The sequence below is a fragment of the Erpetoichthys calabaricus genome, chromosome 6 (assembly GCF_900747795.2).
Source record: "Erpetoichthys calabaricus chromosome 6, fErpCal1.3, whole genome shotgun sequence".
NCBI classification, from domain to species: Eukaryota; Metazoa; Chordata; class Cladistia; order Polypteriformes; family Polypteridae; genus Erpetoichthys; species Erpetoichthys calabaricus.
In genome coordinates, this window is record NC_041399.2 from 212,623,208 (window position 1) to 212,641,578 (window position 18,371).

The 18,371-nt window shown below is 42.9% G+C and overlaps 1 protein-coding gene across 1 annotated transcript in view; it reads right to left on the reverse strand.

Annotated features, from left to right (window-relative positions):
- LOC114641854 (dynein axonemal heavy chain 5-like) overlaps positions 1-18,371 on the reverse strand; it is a 329,984-nt gene that overhangs the window by 304,508 nt on the left and 7,105 nt on the right. Inside the window, exons 2-4 of the mRNA XM_051928805.1 lie at positions 12,013-12,087; positions 4,780-4,863; positions 1,527-1,598 (exon numbers count right to left, since the gene is read on the reverse strand). Of these exons, the coding sequence (XP_051784765.1) occupies positions 1,527-1,598; positions 4,780-4,863; positions 12,013-12,087 (231 nt within the window). The remainder of the gene's footprint in view (positions 1-1,526; positions 1,599-4,779; positions 4,864-12,012; positions 12,088-18,371) is intronic.

The window sequence follows — 18,371 nt, forward strand, 5'->3', positions numbered from 1 at the left end:
GGCAGCCCTGGTGGAGTCCAACTCTCACTGGAAACGGGTTCGACTTGGCAATGCGGACCAAGCTCTGACACTGGTTGTACAGGGACCGAACAGCTCTTATCAGGGGTCCGGTACCCCATACTCCCAGAGCACCCCTCACAGGATTCCCCGAGGGACACGGTCGAATGCCTTTTCCAAGTCCACAAAACACATGTAGACTGGTTGGGCAAACTCCCATGCACCCTTTTTTTTTAATGTACTAACCAAAAAGTTATAAAAAGTGCCTAGCCTACCAGAAACAACAATTTCATACTGTACTCATCATTTAATTTGACATCTTTGGGTTGCAGGAAGGGAGGACGAGGAGGAGAATGAAATGGAAGGTGGTTATTGTTTGGAAGGAGCCTCCTTATACAAATCTTTTCTTTGTAAAATTGTCGAGATGGTGGATTTCGACATGCTGTACATATTAGCAAGATCGGTCACACGAACACCACTCTCATATTTCCGCACAATTTCCTTCTTCGTTTTTGATTGTGATCGCTTTCTTTACCTTTGTTACCTTCTCTTCCTTCCTTAGCAATTATCGAAATAAATTATATAAATCACTGCACTGACCGAAATTACATCCACAAACACATGTATCTGGGCTCCAACTGACGCTTACTAACGCTCTCAGCTGTTTGTTTACAATCGCACAAGCAGATACACGTGACCGCATTCGGGTCGTAATGCAAGACGTTGGCCGTAATTCAAAACAAAAATTTTGGTCGTAAACCAAGTTGTTCGCATGTCAGGCCGGCCGTATATCGAGGATCGACTGTAAACCGACGGCACAGAAAGGAGGTGTCTTTAAGAAGACTTGGACCTGAGTTCGCTAAGAGCCAGACACACGTAACTAAGAGATAGAGCAGAGATCAGAGGGTGAGAAAGCCTGGAAGACTGACCTGAAGTCCGTGTCTTTTCAGTCGTGCACTTAACCACTTTCGATTTTTTGCTGTAAAATGGGGTAGTATCCTAACATTTCTCCCAGCTTCAGACTGTTTCCTCGCAGCCAGCCATGCCCACCTAATTTACACCACGGTCAATGGCTGGAGTCTATACCAACAAGAATAGGGTGCAAGGCAGGAACAAACCTTAGACAGGTCGCCAGTCTATTACATGGTGAACACACACCAAACACACAGAAGGCTCAATTTGGGGTCACCAATTCACATAACCTGCATTTCTTCTTTGGACAGTGGGAAGTAACTCACACAAACAGGGGGAGAACATGCAAACTCTATGAAGGGCAGACCCAGGACACGCACCCTGGTCTCCTCACTGCAAGGCAGCAGTGCTACCACTACAGCACCGTGCCGCCCATACTGCAGACATATAAAAGGTATAACATTCGTGTGACCGTACCAGTTGAACGTGAGGCTAAAGAAGTGGCACCTGACCTTGGAAACTGGCACGCTGATACCTTTCTTTAAGCTAGAATATAACGGAACTTTCTAGAAATGTGAGTTACATTAAACAACATGTGTCATTGGAAATACACTCACCTGATTGACATTGGCAGTCGTTATACTTTTATCAGAAGTTCTCAGGAAAAACATACAAACTCCACGAAGCCCCTGTAAAAAAAGAAGTGGAGCTGTTTCAGTAAAGTATATACAGTACCCTCCATAATGTTTGGGACTCATTTTTCTTTGTTTTGCCCTCTCTGCTTCACAGTTTAAAATTCCAAATCAAACAGTTCAGATGTGATTAAAGTGAACATTGTAGACTTTCACTTAAGGGGATTTTGCATACATTTCAGTCATAGCATGTAGAAATAACTTGTTCTACATGGTCCCCCATTTCAGGGCACCACAATGTTTGAGACAATTGGCGACCCAAATGTTTGTGATTCCTCAGGTGGGCTTCATTGCTTCATAAGATACCTTGGCTTGCTTCTACCCTTTGAAGATTGAAGTTGCCATTGTTCAACATGAGGACAATGGCTGTGCCAATGAAAGTCAAAGCAGTCATCATGAGGCTGAAAAACAAGAATAAAACTATTGGAGACATCAGTAAAACCTGAAGATGACCGAAATCAACCATCTGGAATATCTCGAAGAAGAAAGAACACACTGGTGACGTCCGTAATAACAAATGGACTGGTTGGCCAAATTAGACCTCCACTGCTGATGACAGAAGAATCCTCACTATGGTCAAGAAAAATCCACAAACACCTGTGCAACAGATGACAAACAGTCTTCAGGAGGCAGATGTGTGTGTGTCAGAGACGACTATCAGCAGAAGACTTCATGAACAGAAATTCAGAGGCCACACACTGCAAAATAAAAATCACAAAACCAAGATGGCCAGATTAGTTTGGGAAAAAGGACTTCAAAGTGCCTGCAAAATTCTCGGAAACGGTCTTGTGGAAAGACAAGACAAAGATGAACCTCATCAGAGTGATGGTGAGACCAAAGTGTGGACCACCTCATCTGTCAAACATGGCGGTGCTGGGGGTTGTAATGGCTTGGGCACATATGGCTACCACAGGTCCTGGCACACTTCTTTTCGCTGATGATGAAACTGCTGACAGCAATGGCACAGTGAATTCTGGGGTGTGTAGAAACATCTGATCTGCTTAAGTTCAGTAAATGCCTACAAACTCGGTGGACGGTACTTCACCCTACAACAAGATAATGAGCCAAACAGACAGCTGAGGTGACACAGGACTTTGTCAAACCTTAAAAATGGAAAATTCCTGAATGGCCAAGCTGGTCACCTGATTAAAATCCAGTTTTGCAGGCCTTCCATAAGATTGTAGCAAGTGCTACTATTAGTTAAAACTGCATCTCCCAGCAGTCCCTGCAGGGGCTGTTGGGGTCGAAGGTGGTCAGAGGGGTTTAAAAGGAGGGCAGGTGTCCGAAAGGGGAGGAGTGTTTTTTGTTGTTGTACTTTGTGTTTTGTTTACCTGTCGGACTGCCTTCTGTTAATTAAGCCATATTTAGTTGCTGTGTCCTGGATTGCATTTGTTGTTAGGGTCTGGATCGTCTTCTGTCTACCTGTGTGCTCAGGACTGATTGTGGATTCATGGCTTTCCCGCAAGTATAGGAGCGCTCCTGAACCACCCATCGGTGTCTACCAGTAGGACTGGTTTTTCATTCCCTTTCAACATACAGATCTCTGGATCATTATCACGGGGGACCATGTACAAAAAGTGTTGTATGACCGAAATGTGTGCAAACCTCTTTAAATGAAAGTCTGCAATGTGCCACTTTAATCACATCTGAATTGATTTATAACTTAAACCGCGGAGCAGAGGAGTAAATCAAGGAAAAATGTGTCTTTGTCCTAAACATTATGGAGGGCACTGTAAAAAGACAAAACCATAAATAAAGAGTGATGTGCATAATCAAGATAAATAAAAAAAAATCAAAAATCAACAAACATAAATCATGAATTTGAACCCAGCCAGGACAGAAACTTTGTACAGACAAGACAAGAACACTCATCCTAAAAATATACTACATTTTGCATATTTAACATTTTATAAAATGACTAGGGGGTTCCCCCCTGCTCTCTTTGCTCGCCAACCCCCCCATCCTGCACTATGCGCCAGCCACTTCACATCTCTGCCTCTTGTGTTGGGAAGAAGGGGGCTGATGTTAAGAGTGGTGACCAGCAGGGGTCAGTGCTAAGGCTGCTGCTATTTTTAATATATATACAGTAAATGATTTAGATAGGAATATAAGTAACAAGCTGGTTAAGTTTTCAGATGATACCAAGATAGGTGGATTAGCAGATAATTTGGAATCCATTATACCATCAGAGAGGGACTTGGATAGCAGACAGGCTCGGGTAGATTTGTGGCAGATGAAATTTAATGTCAGTAAATGTAAAGTATTACACATAGGAAGTAAAAATGTTAGGTTTGAATACACAATGGGCGGTCAGAAAATCAAGAGTACACCTTATGAGGAGGATTTAGGAGTCATAGTGGACTCTAAGCTACAGACTTCCCAACAGTGTTCAGAAGCCATTAAGAAGGCTAACAGAATGTCAGGTTATATAGCGCCTTGATGTGTGGAGTACAAGTCACAGGAGGGTCTGCTGAAGTCTTTGTAACACACTGGTGAGGCCTCATCTGGAGTCCTGTGTGCAGTTTTACTCTCCAGGTTATAAAAAGGACATAGCAGCACAAGAAAATGTCCAGAGTAAAGTGACTAGGCTGATTCAGGGCTACAGGGGTTGAACTATGAGGAAAGATTAAAAGAGCTGAGCCTTTACAGTTTAAGATAAAGAAGATTAAGGGGTGACCTGACTGAAGTGTTTAAAATTATGAAGGGAATTAGTCCAGTGGATCGAGACGGTGACTTTAAAATGAGTTCATCGAGAACACGGGGACTATGCTGGAAACTTGTTAAGGGTACATTTTGTACAAGCATTAGAATTATTTTCTTTACACAAAGAATGACAGACACTTGGAATAAGTGACCAAGCAGTGTGGTAGATAGTAAGACTTTAGGGACTTTCAAAGCTCAACGATGTTTTTTTGGAAGAAATAAGTGGATAGGACTGGCGTGCTTTGTGGGGCTGAATGGCCTGTTCTCGTCTAGAGTGTTCTAATCTTCTAATGTTCTAATGTCTGCTTAAAGTCCAGACATTTCATCAGCAGTGTGATACAATTCATTATCCTGCCAACCTCCACCATCTTGAATGGCATCTGAGCCCATCACAAATCAAACTCACCAGTTGGTATTGTTTTGCTTTCTGGTCTTACTAAAAGTAACGACATATAGATAAAGCTGGTGCACTCACCTCCTCAGAGCCACTAGAAAGGAAAACCCTCTTGTGAGGTGTCACGGAGCTGGCATCAGTCAATAAAGTACCACTGAGCTTTTTCTGTAGAAAAATAAATATTGGATGAAACCTCAGGAATTTATTGAGAATAATCAGTAAAGATGGGTGAGGTTTGATTTGTTAAAGAGCCATTTAGGGAAACCAATTCTGAATATCTACCATGGCCTCATAAAAATGGCTTAATGACTTTTTAGGAGCAGCTAATTTAAATTAAGAGACATGAGAAGCGTGTGCTTAGCAAGACTAAAACCTTCAGTTCAAATTTAACTTTATTGTTTGTGTGTACTCAGCACAATGAAATTCTCATTTGCAGTATAGAGCCAATAAGAAGAGTACCAACAAAAGACACATTTACACACACACACACACACACACAAAGCATATTGTGATAGATGGCCAGGAACCCTGCCCCACTGGGATGCCTGGAGGAAGGAGGAACCGGGAGAGCGGCGCTTCTTTTCCCTGGGCACTCGGCCGGTCCTTGCTCCCTGGGGGACAGCAGTTCAGGGGCACCAGGAAGTGCTGACAGACCAGGGATGGTGTATGCCCGGAGTGCTTCCGGGTGCAAGAGCAGCACTTCCACCACACTGGGGAGTGCTGCCGGAAGTACATCATCAGGCACCTGGAGCACATCTGGGACGAGATAAAAGGGGCCGCCTCACTCCAATCAGAGAGCCGGAGTCGGGTGGAAGAAGGACGGAGCCTGCGTGGCAGGAGTGGAGGCGGCTGAGAGAACCAAGGACTGTGACCTGTAAATAATTGTAAATACTGTATAATAGTGGTTGCTAAATAAACGTGTGTGTGGTGGACACTGCGTTGTCGTTTCTGTCTGTGGCCGGGCTATCTTTTATAATATATACGCTGAATGAAACATATATGAGCAATTACAGGATATACCAGTGGTTCCCAAACTTTTTCAATTCTCAACGCCCTAGCTGAATCCAGGTTTACCCAAGGTGCACCCCACCACCCCATCAAATTCTAGAAATAGCCAATAATTTAAGGGTTAAGTAAAATTAAATAAAACACATATTGAAGATCACAAAAAAATGTAATTGAACAAATTTAACTAATTATAATTAGTGGGATTGTGGTGTAGCGGGTACGTGGCTACGAAAGATTGGTAGCTTTTAAATAATCCATTCGCAGTCTCCATGGGCGCGATCGTGCAGCTGCGGGGAGTTCATGACGGAGTAAATGGGATGAGTCGCACCTGCACGTGACGGTGCGATCGTTCTCAATTGCTTAATCCAGGGGATCGCCAACTCCGGTCCTGGAGGACCACCGTGGCTGCAGGTTTTCATTCTAACCCTTTTTTTAAGGAGTGCCCTGTTTGTGCTGCTAATTAACTTCTTGTAAATTCATCCATCCATCCATCCATTTTCCAACCCGCTGAATCTGAACACAGGGTCACGGGGGTCTGCTGGAGTCAATCCCAGCCAACACAGGGCACAAGGCAGGAACCAATCCCGGGCAGGGTGCCAACCTACCACAGGACACACACAAACACACTCACACACCCACACACACTAGGGACAATTTAGAATCGCCAATCCACCTAACCCGCATGTCTTTGGACTGTGGGAGGAAACCGGAGCGCCTGGAGGAAACCCACACAAACATGGGGAGAACATGCAAACTCCACGCAGGGAGGACCCGGGAAGCGAACCCAGGTCCCCAGGTATCCAAACTGCCGCCCTCTTGTGAATTCATTTTAATTGAATTGCTTTTTTAAGATTTGTACCCCTGAATTTCTTCATCGTTCCTCTGAGTTGCTTCTTTTCTTCCCTTAAAATGGCACCCAAACAGAAATGAAATGTGAAGTGAGGTGTATAAGAACAGGGTAGCACAGAAGGAGAAGGGGAACAAAAAAAGGTGAAAAGGAAAGAAAAAAGACTTGGAGAGTGCGAGCGCAGCGTTAAGGTGAAAGAAAGAGGACGAGCGTTCATGGGACAGATCATGCCCACTGAATGGGAGAGTGGGTACGATCGTGAAGGAGTCCACCCTAGTGATCCAAGGGACAAAGTGCATCAGGGGCTTTGCTTCGAATAAGTGCCTGCAATCCTCCATAAAAGCCAGGCATAAAATGAGCACCATCAGTACAGACACCAACACACTTAGTCCTCTCCAAATTATTTTCAGATATAAAAGTGTTAGGAATCTCAAACAAGTCTTGAGCCTTAGCACCAGCAGTGATACTTTTACAATTTATTACTGTTTAGTAAAAACCAATCCATTTATAAAATTACATACGAGAAGAAATACTTCAAAAACTTCACTTGACTTAATCACAACAATATACAGTTGATACAATCTCGGGAAACTAATTGAACAGTATTAACCCGCGAAACCGACAGCTGTTTATATACGAACACAAAGTACCGAGAAAGTTCGACAAACTCCTAAAACAACTGAGAAACTTAACTGTTGTAGAGCGCCATGTAGTAACTATTTGTAGAAGCTTCCGCCAACAGTTATTACTAAGTGAGTAACTGGTTTGGACCAGGTCCACCAGATGTCACATCCTATCACATTGAATTGAAAATGGAAATAAAATTATGAACATTTTTTAATATTTTGTGGTGCACACTTTGGGAACCACTGGTACAGTGGGTATAGAAAAGAATCCCCTCCCTCGAAATATTCCCCATTTTTTTTGCTTTACAGCCTTAAATGTAATCACACACACTAATATTTCTTCCCAGCTTTACCTACTCAATGCAACCTCTAACAGCCAAGTGAAAGATATCACAGCTACAGTTCAGAAGAATTATAAAAAATCAAAAATAAGACCTACTGAGATTAATAAAGGATTCCCCCCCCCCAATATCAATGTCATTTTGTTGACCCATCTTTTGCTTTAATGACAGCCTTGAGTCTGTTGGGATTCTCTATCAGCTTTGCACACCTGGATTGAGTAATATTTGCCCCCCACTCTTCTTTACAGTTTAACTGTTCAAGTTCAGTCAGATTGGATGGTGAGTGTTGGTGGTCTGCTATCTTCAAATCTTTCCACTGATTTTCAATGGGATTTAGGTCTGGGCTCTGACTGGCCACACAAGGACATTCACTTTTTTCTCCTTCAGCCACTGTGTGGTCAATTTTGCTGTGTGCTTCAGGTCATTGTTGTGTTGAAAGGTGAACATTCTGCCCATCTTCAACTTTCTGGCAGAGGGTAGCAGGTTTTCCTCAAGAATTTGACGGTATTTTGCCCCATCCATTTTACCTTTTACTCTAACGAGAGTCCCCAGGCCCTGCAACAGAGAAACACCCCCAACAAGAGAATGCTGCCACCTCCATGCTTTACTGTAGGTATGGTGTGTTGTGGATGGTGAGCTGCATTGGTGTACCATTTGGTATTGAGGCCAATTGTTTTTTCCACTCGGCATCAGAATCTTCAAGGTGCATTCTGGCAAAGCTCAAACGATCCTTAATGTGGCCTTTCTTGAGAAGTGCGACCCTCCTGAACAAGCCACAATGGTGGAGCTCTTGTCAAATTCTTGTCACATGCACACAATGACCACTCTTTGCCATAACATCCTGTAACTCCTTCAAAGTGGCCATTGGCGTCTTGGTAGCCTCACTTACCCGTTTCCTCTTTGCTCTTCCATCCAGTTTGGAGGTATAGCTGAGAAAAGCGCTATATAAATGTAATGAATTATTATTATTATTATAGCTGGATCCAGGGAGGGTCCTAGTAGTACCAAACACTTCTTTATTATGGACTTTACTGAGCTCCTTGGGACTGATAAAGCCTTATGTCTGTCCACAACTCTATCCCTGAGATCTTCTGAAAGTGGCTGACCACCCATAGTCAGGTGTTTGCTGTCAGTTGCACTACCAAGCAAGGGAATGAATGCTCCAGGAACAGCTTCACTAATCACACTCATTACAATTGATTACAGGTGGAAGGAAGCCAGTAGCCATGGTGTGTGATGAAAATGGTGGGCACTGACACCTGATTGAGTTTAGGAGGTGGGGGGATCCTTTATTAACTCTTTTAGGGCGGATGTCGACTTTTGTCGACACAAGGGGTTGAGAATGGATATCCGAGGCAGACGGCGACCCTCTCTGCTCGGAGGACTGTTAGACTTGTTTACTTGACGTTGCGAAGCGTAGAGTAAGCAACGTCTAGAATGGCATCGACATTGGGTGAGAGAGCGAAGCAAATGCACAAAGTGAAATACTCTGTGTGTATTATTTATTCATTTATTTTTTGCATATTATTGCTGAATGGGACTTTGACTTATCGAACTCCGATTTTGATACAAGTGATCTGGAAATTGAAAACAAAAGTTAGGTACTTGCATCAGCTGACCGGTCCCTGGATAGTTGTAGTGCTGGACACGCTTGTGCAGCTGATGTGCCTACGAAAACATTTGCCTTGGGAAGACTACACAGTCATCAATCTGTGGGATACAAGCTGGCAACTGGATTTCACCAAACAACGCGGCCTGCTGGTGGATACAACGGTTTAGCAGCCACTTGACTACTTCAAGCCGTTTTTTTACCTGAACATGCCTTTCAGCTTATGAGTGATGGGACAAACACGTGATTAATACATTCATGAATATGCCTACTGTAGGGGCTCCTGAAACATAAAAAAGAGTGACATTTGTCATAAATAAGTATTTTATGTGGATTTATGCATGAAACCTTTGCTTTGTGTACTTTTCAGAGTTTTTTGGAAAAATATTCAGCCCTGGGACAAAAGGAAGTAAAAATAATTAGCCCTAAAAGAGTTAATCTCAGTATTTCTTATCCTCACAGGTGGCGTAGTAGTGGTAGTGCTGCTGCTTTGCAGTAAGGAGATTGTGGATTCACTTCCCGGGTCCTCCCTGTGTGGAAAGTGCTTTGAGTAGTGAGAAAAGTGCTATATAAATGTAAAGAATTATTATTGTTTTTTATTTTTTATAAATTTTCTGAACTGTAGCTGTGATATCTTTAACTTGGATGTTCTAGATTGCATTGAGTAAGTAAAGCTGGAGAAAATACTTTTTGCGTGTTTTCATTTGAGGCTGTAAAAGCAAAAAAAAAGATGGGACTATTTCGAAGAGGGGGATTCTTTTCTAGGTGGCACAGTGGTAGCACTGCTGCCTCACAATAAGGAGACCCGGGTTCGCTTCCTGGGTCCTCCCTGCGTGGAGTTTGCATTTTCTCCCCGTATCTACATGGGTTTCCTCCCACAATCCAAAGACATGCAGGTTAGGTGCATTGGCAATCCTAAATTGTCCCTGGTGTGTGTGCGTGTTCTGTGGTGGGCTGGCGCCCTGCCCGGGATTTCTTCCTGCCCTGTGCTAGCTGGGATTGGCTCCAGCGGACCCCTGTGACCCTGTAGTTAGGATATAGCGGGTTGGATAATGACTGACTGATGGACTGATTCTTTTCTATACCCACTGGTATGTGCATTATATTACTGGACAGACATGGACAAATTTGTTGATCCCCTTACAGTTCACTGAAAATGTGCTCTATGCCTCCTAAAAAGTGATGAAATGAAAAGCCATTATCTCCTATAGACCTGCATGCTCCTGATTTATCATTGAGTAAAGCAAGTCAAGTGTGACAAGAAATGAAGTATTGCTTCATCTACAAAGAATTTCTCAAATGGCATGGACACATTTGTTGGCACCTCTACAAACTTGCTGTTTTCTTGAGACTCCAATTGTGCAATCAGTCATTCAGTTGATATAAATGGAGAAAAGTTGTCACTCTGCTGTTTGGTGTCATTGTGTGTCCCACATTGAATACAGACCAGAGAAAGCAAAGGAGAGAGTTGTCTGAGGAGAAATAATAGACCAGTGGTTCTCAATCTGTGGGGTGGGACCCCTAGGGGGGCGCAAGTAACAAAAAGAGGGGTGCGAAGATGTGAATATAAGAAAAGAAGAATCCAAAATATGAAAAATACGTCTATTGAAACCAAAACAAATTAACTTAAACTACATTCTGATACTAGAAAAATAAATATAGAGTTAGATAAATGTCAATAAAAGTTAAGTAGGTATAATAAAATATGCATCTATGATATATCATTAATTAAAAAAGAACAAATTGGTATTAGTGGGCTCCTTTCAAAAAAAACATTAGGGGGGGGGGCGCGATTAAAACTGTTATGAAAACTCAGGTCGCAAATACTTAAAGGTTGAGAAACGCTGTAATAGACAAACATGTGAACGGCAAAGGCAAGAAGACCATCACTTCCAAGCAGCCTGATGTTCCTGTGATAACATTAGCAAATATTATGTAGAAGTTGAAGGTCTATGGGATTGTAGCCAACCTCCCTGGATGCGGCTGCAAGAGTAAAATGGATGCCAGAATGGGCAGAAGGATAGTGAGAATGGGAGACAAAAAGCCAAGGACAACTTCCAAAGAGATACAATCTTGTGGCATCATATTCAAAAAGACTTGAGGCTGGAATTGCTGTCAAAGGTGCATCGACAAAGTATTGAGCAAAGGCTGTGAACACTTATATACATGTGCTTTCTCAGTTTTTTTATTTTTAATAAATTTGCAAAAACCTCAAGTAAACATTTTTCACGTTGTCATTATGGGGTGCTGTGTGTAGAATTCTGAGGGAAAAAATGAATTTATTCCATTTTGGAATAATGCAGTAACATAACAAAATGTGGAAAAAGTGATGCGCTGTGAATACTTTCTGGATGCACTGTACAATAATACCTTATAAACAGTGGTAAGTCTGTGAGATTAGGCATTCTAAGGCTACATATTAATAATACAATAGGGGAAAGTAGAGCAATATATATTACTCTACCAGGACAAAACAGGTTCCATCATTTTTGTCCATGCCATTTTCATTTGTGTCATTCTTTGAAATATTCTGTTGAATCCAAACTCTAAAGCAAAGTCTGAATTTTGTTAAATCCGAAATACACAATGATGGGGCCAATGACATTTGAAAGTGTCAAGTTATTTCAGAGACAACTGACAGGGTAAAATTTACCCCGAGTTTGGGAGCCCCTGATGTACAGTATCTCTCATCCTTGCTGCCTTTTCATGAGGGGATCTGCCAAAAACTGATCCCTAACTCATTCCTCTCATTTGGCTGCATCATCCATACACAGATTAACCCGTGTATTGATAGGCCTCACCTCCAATATAATTAAAAGGTAATTAAACAAAAAACATACCTCCTCACCTCCAATATTTAAAGGGAAATGAAACAAAATATACCTGGGTGATTTCTTGATAGAAGAATGTTAACTTTTTTGGTCCGTTTGCAGCAAAGAATTCTTCAATCATACCAAACTGATGAAAACAAAGAGCAAAAACAAAAATCACAGTTTCAGTGTGTTGTGATGTGAAGTTTTGCATACAAGTTGATCAATATTTTGTATGTCTTTATTTGTAACTTAGACAAAGCAAATGTAATATTACTGTTAAATACTGATAATAACAGTAACGGTTTGAGGGTTTAAGAACCACCCCCATTTTTTTGACTGAGTCTTTTTGTAATTTTACGACAGGGTTGGGGTGAAGTGCCTCAAACAAGTTTGGCTAATATTTTTCTGCTAAAGTCTCTCAGTCAACCCCTACAGGAAAGCCAGGCTGCCTAACTGTCAAGCTTTAGCTTAACACCTGGTTTGGAGGACAGGTGTGAAGGTATTTGTGGTATAGAAGGTCCACAGCTCCCGTCAAAGGCCAGTTTTAAATAAATAATCACCGCACTCACGGCTTAGTGAGGGGGCATGGTTCTGTGGCTGAAGCAGGTCCCGGGGTGATTCGTGATGTGGGTGTTTCTCACCTAACTGCACAGGTGAGAAACTGTCCGCATCCGTGATTGTTTCTGGGGCTGCTGATTTGCCACAGCTGCCACGTTCTCTTCATAAATAGAAGCGCGGCTAAGGGGGGAAGAAAAAGGAATGGAGAGTAAAAGAGAAAAGAAATGGAGGAGAGCAGGAAGCTGAAGGAGAACCGGTGTGAGCGAGCGAGCGTGGGCTCGCAGGCAGGCAGGCAGGCAGCTGGACTGTGAGCTCTAGCAAGAGTGTTTGGCCGACACTCGGTGGGGCAGAAGGAAGCAGTCGCTCCAGCTGAGCGAACAAGGAGCTGGAGTGACCGGTGAAGTATGACCGCTGGCTGGGTTAGGCCGAGAAGGCAGCGGGAGTCGGAACTTGGGATGTGGATTCCCCAGCGTGAGAGCCCTGGTCGTTGAGGATCCCAAGTCGCTGTTTGGTGGAGCTTACCGGAGCCAGGGATCGGTGAGGCAAACCAACCAGCAGAAGTAGGCAGAGAAGGTCAGCTGCTGATAGGGCGACTCTCCTGTTGAGAAGCCCGTATGGGAGAAGCAGGGGAGCCGCCAGATAATGGAAGACACCAGGCTTGTGATTTTAAAGGGTCTGCTTGTTTTAACCTCATTTTAAAGGATTGTTGTTTTTTCTTTTTATTTGTTTTAACCTCCACTCAGGATTATTTATTTATTTAGTGATCTTTGATGCACTGCACTTCTTTATTTGGACACTTTGTTTTTGATTGTTGTTTTGTTGAAGTTTAATAAAAGCACTTTTGCACTACTACACCATCCCCTTGCTCCATTTGTTATGCCTCACTGCCAAGCTCATCGGTAACATTACCGACGGTGAAGGGTTGAAGGGCTCCTGGACGGACGATGGGAGCATGCAGCGAACTCGCATCGTCACAGTATTCTGTCTCCCCATTGGTCTGTTTGGAATTGGCTTGTATCAGAAGCCTTTAAGTACCATGACACCCTATTGGCTTTAGGGGTTGGACAGATAATCTATAAATCTGCTTCCTTTACCTCACTCTCTTTCTCTCTTACCAAACTGATGAAAGACCGTCTCATACACCATGAACTGAAAAGGACAACACAATGAAGAGCACAGCTCAGGCATGTGGCCTGTTCTTAAGAAAGCTGACCACAAATGAACTAGAGACATTTTTAAGTAACTAACAAGTCTGTGTGCCGCCTGAAAGTACACATCACCATTTATCAGGTTGTATGGTTGCCAGTATTGAAATGTACGTTGCATATTGTTATTATTTATGAATATTACCAATAATACATTATTTAAAGTGTAACTTAACTCCTGCTTATCTTTTACTACACCTAATTGCCTGAGGTTATAGATGTAGAAGGGAAGGTGGGGAGAAGTTATAAAGTACGATACCTTATAAACAGTGGTAAGTCTGGGAGATTTGAGACATTCTGACAATCTTTATAGTTTCCACAAGCCTGACACACCTGAATTTGGGCAGTTAAGGCAGATCCTCACAAACATCAAAAATTGAAATCTTTCATTCCTAGAAGTATTCATACTCTGTGCTATGGCACTCACAATTGTGCCCAGGTGCCTGCTGTTTGCTTTAATTCTCCATAAGATGTTTCTAGAACCTGACAGGAGTCCACTTGTGTCCAAATGAACTTGTTAGATATTGTTTAAAAAGGCACACATGCGAATCTTTGTACAGAAGGTTCCACAATTCACACTGTGTGTTAGGATAAAAACCAAGCCATGGAGTTCAAGGAACTTTCTGTAGGCCTCTGCGATCAAATTGTGGTACTGCAGAGATCAGGACAAGGGGGTCAAACCATTTCAAGTAGGAGACCTAATTATTGGGGCTCTGAAAATTGAACTATTATGGGGGTCTCTTTGTAACCAGCAAGAAGATCTGGGAAACCACTGTCATGTTCTTCAATGGGGCTCTTCCACGATAGATCACCACACATTGTTTAAAAGTTTTGCTACTACATCTCAGATTTTGAATAAAATGACTGTATTGCTCTGTACTATATCATTAATATTATAATTTAAAAAAAAAAAAAAACCTTCTCACACAGTAGACAGTCAAAAATTTTAAGCTATGTGAACTAAAGTTCTTTCTGGGGTCGCTCTGGGATTAATGGGCCCAGAAGCTTAAGCCTCATTAGATCCACCCATGGCCATTTCTAAAGCTTTGAGTGTTCCCAGGAGCACAGTGGCCACAAGTGTTGTGAAATGTGAGAAGTTTGGAACCACCAGATGTCATCTGAAAGGCAATCAAACTAAGTAACCTTGGTAAGAAGGACTTTGGACAGGGAGTTGACTAAGAACCCAATGGTCACTTAAGTACATCTTAGCAGTACTCCATCAATCCATGGCCTGACAGAAGCCATTATGTGTAAAAGGGATATGATGGCCTTTAAATGATTATGAGAGCGGGAAGAAAATGATTCTCTGGTCTGATGAGACCAAAATTGAACTCTTTAGGCAGAACTTCATGCACTTTGTCTGCTGAAGACCACGCACTGCTCCTCACTTGCCTAATACCATCCCAACAGTGAAGGATGGTGGTGGCACCATCATGTTATGGGGGTACTTCTCAGTGTCAGGAAGAGGGTAACTGGTCAGAATTGAGGTAAGGACGAATGCAGCCAAACACTGAGAGGTCCTTGAAGAAAACCCGATCCAGAATGCAGGCCACCTCAGAAGGGGGTGATGGTTCACCTTTCAGTATGACAATGACCTGAATTGTACAGCTAAGACAATGCTGGAGTGGCATCAGGACAAGTCTCTGAGTGCCCTTGAGAACATCAACCCCATAAAAGATGTTTGGAGAAACTGGAAGATGGCAGTTTACAGATGCATCCTATTCAACCTAATGGAGTCTGAGAGGATCTCACAGGAAAAATGGGATACAGTGTCCAAACCCAGGAGTGCGAAGCTTTCAGAGACTTATCGAAGAAGACTTGAAGCTAGAATTTTGCCAAAGGCACTTGTACAAAGTTCTGAATTAGAGGTCTGAATACTTCGATGAATGACAGATTTCAGTTTTTGATTTTTAATAAATTGTCAAACCTTTCTGAAAACATATCTTCACTTTGTAGTTATGCGTTACTGAGTGTAGATTGATGGGCAAGAATGGGTCCATTTTAAATTAAATCTACAACACATTGCAGACCTTTCCGAATCCACTGTATTTCACAAGTTTGGGCTTAATTATTCGAGACCAACCACTACAAACAACACCACCCACTAAGTTTCCATTCTTATTAAATGTACATTTTGATTAGTATCCCCTAGTGTTTCTACAAGCATTGAACAGTAATTTGAACAGCAACAGTTCAATGCTTGCTTGGATTGGGTGTTGGGCGAAGTCGTGGGATCCAGCGGCTGTGGGGCATCTGTTGATGATGATGCTGTGATCTTCATGGAATCAATGGAGGCTCTGATCGGGGAGCTCGAGAGGTTGAGTGAGGAGTCTGAGTGTCTGGGCTTGCGATTGTCCTGGATAAAAACCAAAGAGCCAGGCCTTTAATGACCTCTTGGGCATGGCCATCAGCAGTGTGTCTGTCTGTGGAGAGAATGTCGACCTCATCGAGAGGTTTACTGACCTCGGCGGTGACATTCATGTCTCTGGTGACTGTTCCTATGTAGTCAGTAGACGGATTGGGAGAGCATGGGGGGTCATGAGGTCGTTGGAAAGGGGTGTGTGGCGCTCCCTATATCTATGCAAAAGGACGAAGGTCTAAGTATTTAGATTCCTGGTGCTTGCTTGCTATATGGTTGTGAGACATGGACGCTATCCAGTGACCTGAGACGAAGACTGGACTCCTTTGGTACTGTGTCTCTCCGGATAATCCTTGAGTACCATTGGTTTGACTTTGTGTTGCTCATGGAGTCCCGAATGAGGCACATGACCTGCACTGTGTGGATAGCGCTTTGAGTACTGAGAAAAGCGCTATATAAATGTAATGAATTATTATTATTATTATTATTATTATTATTATTGTGTTATGGCACTACAGCCATGTGGTGCGTTTCCCCGACGGGGGATCCGGCATGTAAGATCATCATTGTTGAGACCCGAGTGGCTGAACCAGGCCAAGGGGTCGCCCACGTAACACCTGGCTGCGGCAGAGAGAGGGTCACTTCCAGATGGTGGAACTGGACAGTGTGTCTGCCTGGGGGGTTGCCAACTGGGATCCCGAGTTGTTTTGTCGTGTAGTGGGTTCGGCAACGCACTGTACCAGTGCATGGTCCCCAACATGACTTGACTTGAGTGTTTCTACTACGTTTGATATTTCTCTGGGTAAACAGCAGTTGTCAGATCAGATTTGTATGCTGGAGACCTGGGTATATTTTTTAGCTTGGTCCTTGTTCTGATGAAATCTGCATCCTCATTTTTTGTGTCCTCTGGTTTATTTCTCAAAACTTTAAATGAGTGCATATTTAAATTAGTCCCTGTATTCCTATCCTGTCATGAACCGTCTTGCCATCAAGGGTGGGGTCCTGCTTTGCAACCAGTTCTAAAAGGATAAGCTCTGTCCTCTGCAACAGGTGGCAAAGTTCACGTGACCCCACTTTCATAATTCTATTATCCATGGGTGAAAAATGGGATACAAAAGAGAGAGAATGAAGGATTTTTAGAATAGCAAAGGCTAGGAATAAGGCTGGAAAGAATTTTAGTCAGATAAAGCAGATGTAAGATGAGCAAGGGCTGGTCTTGAGTGAACATGAGATGATCAAGAATTGATGGAAGAGGTACTTTGGAAAGCCGTTGAATAAAGACTTGAGGATGGAGTCCCAAACGAAGGGCTAGTACCAGGAGTAAGGAGGGAGGAAGTAAAGAAGGCACTAAAAAGAATGAAGCATGGAAAGGCAACAGGACTGAATGAAATATCAATAGAAGCTTGGAAGAGTTTAAGACAAGAGGGAGTAGGTGTGTTTTGGGATCTAATGCTGAAGATCTATGAACAGGAGAGAATACAAGAGGAGTGGTGGAAACTCAGGTTAAAAGCAGTGTTGAGGTAACAGGCAAGATCCCAGTTTGAGTAGGTCTGTACAAGGGATCTTCTTTAAGTCAAGTCAAGAGTATTTATTGTCATTTCATCCATATACAGTAGTACAGCATACAGTGAAATGAAACAACGTTCCTCCAGGACCATGGTGCTACATAAAACACAGGACAACGAAGAATCCACGACACATAACATATAACAAGGTGCATGTGAGTCAAATGTGCAAACATGTGCAACACTGCAGAACAGAACACATATATCAGATATCAGACCGGTCCATGAATGTTCAGGAGTCTGACTGCTTGGGGGAAGAAACTGTTACACATTCTGGTGGTGAGGGCCCGAATGCTTTGGTACCTTTTTCCCAATAGTAGGAGTGTAAACAGTGAATGTGAGGGGTGAGATGGATCATTCACAATGCTGGTGGCTTTGTGGATGCAGCATATGGTGTAAATGTCCACAATGGAGGGAAGAGAGACACCGATGATCTTCTCAGCTGTCTTCACTATCTGTTGTAGGGCTTTGCGATCCCTGACCGTGCAATTTCCAAACCAGACAGGGATACAGTTGCTCAGGATGCTCTCTATGGTTCCTCTGTAGAATGTTGTTAGAGTAGCTGGTGGAAGATGGGCTTTCCTCAGCCTACGCAGGAAGTAGAGCTGCTACTGGGCTTTCTTTGCTAAAGAGCTGGTGTTGTGGGACCAGGTGAGGTTCTCTGCCAGGTGGACACCCAGGAATTTGGTGCTATTGATGACCTCCACAGTTAAGCTGTCAATGTTCAATGGCAGATGGTCAC